Raw genomic sequence first — 8,310 nt, 5'->3', positions numbered from 1 at the left:
AGTGGGCAGAGAACTACTGGGCCTTCTCTGGGTGCCTGCCCTGTGCTGGGCCCTTCAGGACCCCAGGATGGTTCTAACCAAGAGCATTGCTGGCTCTTAGCTGCAGATGGGAGCGGGCTGGGGGCTGCCCAGGTAGTACAGGCCTGAAGGCCTGCGATTTACCAGCTCCCTCCCCATCCATGGGCACCAGGGCTTCCCCTTCACCAGAGCCCTCCTTCCCCATTCCTCGTGGACCCCTTCCAGAACTGACCCTGAAGAGCCTGCTTCATATAAATGATTGTCCACCTCCCCCACCCCGAGGGCATCTTACACACCAGGGAGGGGGACTCTGACTGAAAGAAGAAGATATTGCCTCTCACAAGTGAGTCATCCACAGATGTTTTTACCTGACATGGTGATGGACTTTTATAAGTTATAACTTTTATGCATATCTTGTACACAGTGTATCAATATGGGTACAAGCATGCAATGTAATTTTCTGAAAATAGCAATCCATGGAATTCAGAAAGTACTGTGCACCTGTTCAAAACAACTAGGTGGTGTAATATGTATTGAGGAGAAAAGATGTTCTGTGTGACAATGAGTGAAATAAAGAAACAAGATATATCACCTGCGAGTTCCCGACATTCACTCCCCAGCTCCTCCCAGCTCACCCCCACCCCCACCCACTCCCAGAACTCACTTCTGAGGTCATTCAGGGTTCATCCCAGACTGGGTAGCGAATGTTGGCACCATTTCCTGCTGCTCCTGGGAGAGGGTGGGCACGGAGCTGGAGGAGGGTGTGGGCACTGGGGTGGAGAAGGCACCCTGGGTCTCTATGGGGCTCCTATCCCTCACACACAGTTGGTCATTCACGATGCATAGGCTGGAGGAAGAATGGGCCCTCAGACAGCTGTACAGACGGATAATCCCACATCCCCAATAAGGATCGTGCTCCCACTCAGCAACTACTTTCCTCCCATCCCTGCTCCACCTGCCTCCCAGACTCTTTGGCTGGTGCCCTTTCCCCTCCTACAGAACCTGCCTTTGGAGAAGTAACTCCCAGCTGCACTAGATTCATAGGTTTACTCCCAACCCAGGGAGAGTTTCACACCCGCCTTTACCTTTACCCTTGACAAAAGCCCAAGAAGGTAGATATTCTCATCCCCATATTCAGAGGAGGACACTGAGTCACAGAGAGGTCATGTAACTTCACCAAGGCCACAGATCTGGTGAATGCTGGGGTCAGGGTGAGAACCCTCTATTCCAACATCAGAACTTACACTATTAACCACTGGACTAAACTGCTCCTGGGATCTACCTTTTGGTATTCTGCAGTATTGAGGAAACCTTAGGAATGCACCATCACCTTCCTACACCACTGGCCCCAGGCTCGGTTGGGTGTTCCCACGTGGCACCCACAACGCAGCACTTACCTGAAGTTGCTGGAAGGAGTGGTGATGAAGATCCGGGTGAAGGCACAGACATGAGCCTGACACATTCCTTCCACTTCAAGGACAACAAACAATAATTCCCCTCAGAGTTGCCCATGCTTTACAGGCTCACCAGCAGCTTTCCCCAGACATGGTCTTACCTGATAATCCTGTGGCACCCTGAAGGGGGGCAGACGGGGCAACCGTCTATTGGGAGTCAGGAGGGGGTGTCAGCAATGGGGAGGGCAACCACAGGAACAATCACCTCCCAGCGAAAGGGCCCTACTCTGTGTCAGCCCCTGTGACACATTCTTTACAAGTTCATTTGACTTGTTTTTCACAGCAGCCCAAGAGATGGGTATTACTAGCCCATTTTACAAATGAGAAGACTGAGAGGCAAGCAACTGTCTGGTGTCAGAGTGAGGGACTGGGATGAGAGCCATCAAACTCCACAGCGTGTGTCCCTAAGCCCTGGGCTGTGCTGGGGTAGACAGATACGGGCTTAGGTCAGACCAGGGTGGGTAGGGGGCAGGATGGGAGCTGGGGAGCTCAGAGAGATTAGGAAGGGAAGGGATCAGGGAAGTCTGGAGAGTTCTGAGAGGAAGCCAGACAGGGGGAGGGAGCACTAAGGGACACTGGAAGGGATTCTACAGACACTCACCCTCCTTGAAGGCCCCGCTGACAGAAAAGCAGAGCATCTTTTCCTGAAACAGTAAAACAGCTCAGGCTCCCAGGACCCCCATAAACCCCCTACCCACCTCCGCCCTCTGGGCCACCATCAGAGAGGAAGCAGGTGCTCACTGTCTGGACACACATGTCCACCACGAAGGAGCTAACATCATGCTGGGTTCTGGGCAACACACTGAGGCAGTCAACGACATCACGTTTTGTGTGTTTCAGCAACTGAACCTGCAGGACTGTGGGGGCAGGGAGGAGAGAAGGTCAGGGGTTGCCTCACTCACCTGGCCCCCTGGATTGACCCATTCACACCTCCTGTCCCACCCAATCTTCCCCCTCACACACTTACCAGGGTCCTTGAGCTTCTTTATATTCCTGCTTCCCTTGGAGTACTTATCCAAGCAGCTTCTAGGAGTAAAAGAGGAACAGGAGGTGGGAGACTGGCCAGTGTCTGCTGGGGAGTCACAGGGCCCAGGGTTGACACTGTGATACTCACGAAACCAGGTCCTCAGGGTTGAAGGGAGTGGTCATCGAGAAGCAGGCCTCATCATGGTAAGCATCCAGGAGACCCAGCCGGTCCCCATAGTCATAGATCCAGTAATACCTGTGGGGAAGCAAATGGGGCAGGCTCTCTGTGGTCTGTGCCCCTAAGTGGACTTGGAAGCCCCTCATGAACAGGCCTGTGCCTGGGTGACCCGGCCCATCCCATCCCTTCCTGCCTTGGGGTCTGAGGGGTACTTACTGCTGCAGGAATTTTAAGATTAGATTCTTCAAGGTTTCAGATCCGAAGATGCTTCCCTGGAATCAAAACAGTTCTCAGAACCATAGATGTTATCATCTCCTCTTCCACCCACCCCCAGCCCTGCTTGATCCCACCTCCTCACCCTGCAGACTGGTAACTTCTTGGATGCTTCAATGCCAAAGACAATTGGTGGGGGTACCTCGTGGTTGTCCTGGGGGAGGGAAAACGAAGTTGGCAGTGCAGACCAGGGAGGTGGCACTGAATGGCCAAGGAAAAGGATTGGCCCGAGACAGGGAGGGTCAGAGATCAGGGTGAAAGGGCCTTGGAAATTCCATGGGCAAGACTACTGTGATGTCTTCACCAGGGGCTCCCAGAAGCCTGTGGAGAACCACAGAGAAGATCCATAGATTTTATCAGGTTCCCTCATGGGTCAGTCCCACATGAGGATTAGGGGTCAGATCCAAAAATCTAACCAGGTCAAGATCTAAGGAACTCAGGGCAGGTTGTGAGTGTTGTCTGTACCAGCTAGAGGAGTCAAGGATAAAGGAAGACACTTACGAGGCTTAATAACTTGGGGAACAATTCCAGGATGGAGCTGTCAAATATAAGACAACACAGAAAAGCAAGTAACGACACAGCTGGCCCACCTCATGGAGGCAAGCAAGCCTACACGGGAACACATCCAGGTGTGTCCCACCTATACTCCAGTGCTACCACCCCTTCTGGACCCTGGGGACCTCCCCTGTGGACTCACCCAGTGAGAGCTAGTTGGTGCTTTCTCCATAATCCTCTCCCCCCATCTTTCTTCTAGGAAGCTCCCACAGAAGGGCCCTGACCCCTTTCTCCAGTGACACAGAAGCAGCATGTGGAGCCCAGGGTCCAGGGATTCCTCCCCTCCCTGCCTCACTTACCTCCCTCCAAGTCCCCAGGGAAGGCTCTGAAGGGAAGGGGGAATGGGGTGGGGCCCAGGGCTCTGCTCCCTCACCAAGTGTCCAGTGCTCTGCCAGACCTGGCCCTGGACAAGACCAGGACATCCCCAGGGATGGCCCCGGATGCTGGGAAGGGAGATGGGTGAGGCAGGCTCGGGAGGCAGGGAGGGAGTGAGGACAGAAAGGGAGTACAGGTAGGGAGGGGAGACATAATGGGGTGGAGACTAAAGAGAAAGAGAAAGCCAAGGAAAGGCAAGGGGAAGAAGCTTACTGTGGGTGCTGGGGATTAGGGAGAAAGGGGAAAGAAAGGGCAAATGGCTACCCTGCTGCCGCCCTGTTCATCTGCTAACTCACATGGTGTCCAGTGCTCTGTCTGTCTTACTTGGTCCCTTGTCTGAAGAATCAGACCATCTTGGTATACCCAGTGCTTCCCTGAAGGACCAGGCAGGATGCCATGATGTGGTGGAGGGAGGGGGCAGTACCCCTGAGAGAACAGTCCCCCTGTTTCCTCATCTACCTTTGTCCCCTGTCTTTCACACTGAGGACCCACCTCAGGATGCCTTCTGCTCACCGGAGATAAGCCGCTTCTGACCCTTGACTCAGGAAACGGAGCTTTCTCCCCCAGGAGGGCCCAGCTTTTTCATTGGGCCAGCAAAACAGATGTCAAGATAAGACATTGCACTGGGACAGGTTGGGGCACCCTTTTCAAGCCACGGAGAGAGGGTCCATCATAGTACAGGGTGGGAAGCCCCATCTGAGCTCAGAGGCAGGAAGGCCTGTCTCAGAGGAGGCCCTGGTCAGGAGGAGCCTTCAAAGTCCAGGGACCAGGATCTGGCTCCAGGCAGCCCCCGTGGGCAAATAGGGTACAGTGTCAACACTCCTGGTCCTGGGGAGTAAGGGGAAGCCCTGCTTCCTGGAACACATTCAGGGGAGGCCATGCCAGAGAAGGCTGGGTGCAGAGAGGCAGGAAACAGGCCCCAGCTCAGGGGAGCAGTGAGCAGGCCACAGGAAGGCAGGGAGATCTCTAGGCACAGGTGAGAGACAGAGAGAGGAGAGGGCAGGGCACATGGTCCTCCCAGAGGTCCGGAATTGCAGCCTCCTGCAGATGGGCACTGTCAGGGGCAGTTCAGGCTGCCAGGGGGCAACAGAGAGCACAACTGACCTTATGTTGGTGGACTTATCTGGGAAGGTGGTACACAGAGCGTTTCTGTCTGCACACATCTCTTCTAGCTCCAGCCGTTTCACCTTGTCCAACTCCCCTTCAGACTTCACCAGTAGTTATGACAAGGGAACACGGATCAGGGAGCGATCCAGAGAGCCCTGCAGCCCAGATCCACCCTCTCCCACAGATGGCCTTGCCTAACTCTTGTCATCACCCTAATGAGGCCAACCACCTTCAGTTCAAATCACTCTGGCTATCACTTCTCACCTCATTTTTGGAGAGGTTCAGGCTCCTGATGTTGGGGGCCTTCTGCATGGTGTCAGGCAGGCCAACCAGCTGGTAGGGTGTGTTGTTGCTCGAGTTGAAGGACAAAAGCTGTGATGAGGGAAGAGGTGGACTGAAGTTCTAAGAGGTGACATCTGGGACACATGTGCCCTCCATCCCATCTGTCCCACATTCCCTCTCAGCACTGGGTCTAAGGCCTCACCTTGGGCTTATTCTCTTCATGGATCTGCAGGGAGGCAGCCATGCAGTTCCTAAGATTTGGCCCCATTTCACTATCATGGGTCATCACGTCTTCAGGAACACAAGAAGAGGGAATCAGAAGGATGAGAGGGGCCCGGCTGGACCAGCCCCAGTACCAACACCTCCCTAAGTTGCCCTCTAGCCCTCCCTCCCAGAAAGGGCCCTCTGGCCCCACCTGCCCTAGAATTACTGCTATCAGTCATGTCTGGATCTGAGATGAGTCTCTGGTGGTCAAGAGGTTGCTGGGGGACTTCATATCCTCTGATCTTGGTCACCTGAACAGAGACAGGGGTCAGAGACTCCGATGCCAAGATGGTGGAGGGGCAAAATGATGAGGGAAGAAGTTGTGGGTCTGGGTGTGGGCGCACATATCTTCAGTCTGCATTACCTTTATGAGTTTCAGTTTTCTTGACTTTAGCGCCTTCTGCTCAGAGTAGGGTAGAGTAGAGGGGCTGACAAAGATAGACTTCTGCAGAGAAGTGTGTTTGGGTAAGTCCCAGGAACTCTGAAACCTAAGATCAAGAAGACCCATCCCCTGGCCTGCCCTCCTTCCCCGAGCTAGCTCTGGCCATGCCATGACACACACCCTTTCATTATCTTCATTGCAAATCGCGCTGCTGACTTTCTTCAACTCGAAGGCAATACTGGCACTCTTGACAAAGATCTTGGTATGCATTTTCTGACACTGAGACTTCAGCGAGAGGGGGGGCAAGAGAAACACAATATGAGGCCAGAGCTCCTGCTCAGCCTGGCCCCTCCACCTGCCCTGTGCCCACTCGGCTGCCTCCCTGTCCTCTCTTACCTCGATCAGGTTGAAGGGGACACTGCATAGGCTCTGGATCAAATTCTGCAGGCACTTCTCATCATATTTTACGCCAGAGGGAAACTGGGATCAAAAGAAAAGATGCGAGAGGAGACTGACATGATGGAAATAAAGGCTAAAGAGTCCTAACCATATGTTCCTTTCGGACCTAACTTTGAGCCAAACTGAGCCATGCTGTGGGGAGTTTCTCCAACTCCTTGTGAGCAGTTCCCACCTTTGCCTTTAGACAAACTTCCCATTCTCCCTGCCTTCAGCCTGTTCCCTTTTTATTACTTCTCCCAACCTACCTTTAGACCAATTGAGGATGTTAACACCTAGTAAGAAAAAGGAGAAGTTACCAACTCTCTGTGCCCCAGCAAAGTACCTAGTGTCTCCAGGAGCTCAGCACAGCTCCACCCAACCTGTGTCTCCTGCACATTACATGCATTTTGCCAGGACACTCACTGTGACCTTGAACCAGCTCCTGGAGCTTCCATCCTGCCTGTTCTCCTCCATTCCTTCCTGTGGAGGTTTTCTCTCTCTCTCCATGTTCCCATGGGTTTGGTCTCCTCTGTGACAACTTCCTCTCTGACGGTAGGTTGGAATGGCATAGGGGGTGCTGTGGGGATGTGGAGAGAAAGAAGGTGTCCATGAATGCCAGGAAAGTCTTCTAACACCTCCCCCTACTGATTTCAAGGCTGTAATAATGTTTGCTCAATCATTAATGTGGTCCTAGCACTGCCCACTCTACCAGGTTGGAGAGGAGGACTGACAGAGTTACATACACAGTTACGTATTCCACTGGCAGATACATGTCACCATGCTGAGTGGTCACTTACTATCTTACTCCAGGGCCCACATGGGCATCACTCATTGCTACGTTTCTATCTTGCTCCTGGTGTGATGACAGAAGAATGCTGGGCCTGGCTTGTTGAGACCAACTATCATATCTCCTTTGTGAAATACCGCAGCATCTTGCACTTCTTTGAAAAGAATTAACTTGATGACTATCCTCTGAAATGGAGAACAACATATCAGTGGTCCGAATGCCAGAAAAAGTCCTGTGAAAACACTACGGCTAGTGAGGTAATTTCACTGACTTTTATAATGTAGAAAGAACTATAGCACAGTGCTACAAAGGTTGAAAGACTTCACTGTGGCTCCACTTCCTGAGATATGAGAGGTAGGGGGCATTCGCAGCCCAGAAGGAGCCAGCACAGAGGAAGACCTTGGGCAGAGGGTCCATTCTGTCATGTTAGCCCCTGCTCTGCTGTTTTCAGTCTGAATGACCTAGGACAAGTTGCTTAACCTCCCTAACCCTTACCTACTTTTTCTGCTCTAGGGGAATAATAATGTCTACCCTAAATGTTTGGTGTTATGGTTCAAGGGTCAAAGGCAAATTCCCTAATTAGAGAAATGAAAGCTAGGTCTGAAGAAAATACCCAGAATGAAGCCTGGAGAGACAAAATGATGAAGAATATCAAAGGAGGAGGCGGGGATATAGTGAACAAATCTAACACGTGTTTAATTGGAGTCTGGAAAGAAAGAGCATGAATAGTGGGAAGTAGTATTTAAAGAGATCATGTCTGAGAAATTTCAAAAACTAGTAAAAGACATCAAGTTAGTATAACCATATTAATAAGACAAAAAGTATATTTTAAGACAAAAACATTACTAGAGAAAAGAGGGAGATTTCATCATGATAAAAGTGTCAGTTACAGAAGAATATAATAATAAAAGTACTCTAAATCTATGTGCACCACTTAATGTAGAAGGCAAAATGTACAAAGCAAAAGCTGACAGAAGTAAATGGCGAAATGGGCATGTCCACAGTGGCAGTGGGGCATTTTAACTGAGTGACGGATAAAACAGGTAAAGTCAATTTCAGTTAGAAGGAGAAGATTTAAAAAACATGAGAAACAAAATTTACTTACTGACATAGAACACTGCACATAACAACCACACATGAATGTTCCAGAAGAGATCATATGCTGGGGCGTAAAACAAGCCTCTAGAAACTTCTATAGCTGTGATGCAATCTACCTTGAATGCTTGGTGTA

At 51.3% G+C, this 8,310-nt stretch overlaps 1 protein-coding gene across 1 annotated transcript; it reads right to left on the bottom strand.

The window, feature by feature from the left end:
* Positions 1-1,945: 1,945 nt before the first annotated feature.
* LOC100654088 (nuclear RNA export factor 3-like) lies at positions 1,946-6,799 on the bottom strand. Its single transcript, XM_023541177.2, has 12 exons — positions 6,716-6,799; positions 6,251-6,334; positions 6,035-6,139; positions 5,624-5,723; positions 5,411-5,499; positions 5,191-5,298; positions 2,975-3,043; positions 2,833-2,888; positions 2,587-2,694; positions 2,440-2,498; positions 2,214-2,329; positions 1,946-2,116 (listed from the first exon to the last, which is right to left on the bottom strand). Exons 1-12 carry the CDS (start codon positions 6,797-6,799, stop codon positions 2,060-2,062), a joined length of 1,035 nt encoding a protein of 344 aa, XP_023396945.1. The 3' UTR covers positions 1,946-2,059.
* Between the last annotated feature and the right edge of the window lie 1,511 nt (positions 6,800-8,310).

This window comes from Loxodonta africana, chromosome X (genome assembly GCF_030014295.1).
Source record: "Loxodonta africana isolate mLoxAfr1 chromosome X, mLoxAfr1.hap2, whole genome shotgun sequence".
In the NCBI taxonomy this organism is placed as follows: domain Eukaryota; kingdom Metazoa; phylum Chordata; class Mammalia; order Proboscidea; family Elephantidae; genus Loxodonta; species Loxodonta africana.
The sequence above is the reverse complement of the archived record's forward strand: the minus strand, read 5'-3'. Positions and strand labels throughout refer to the sequence as shown.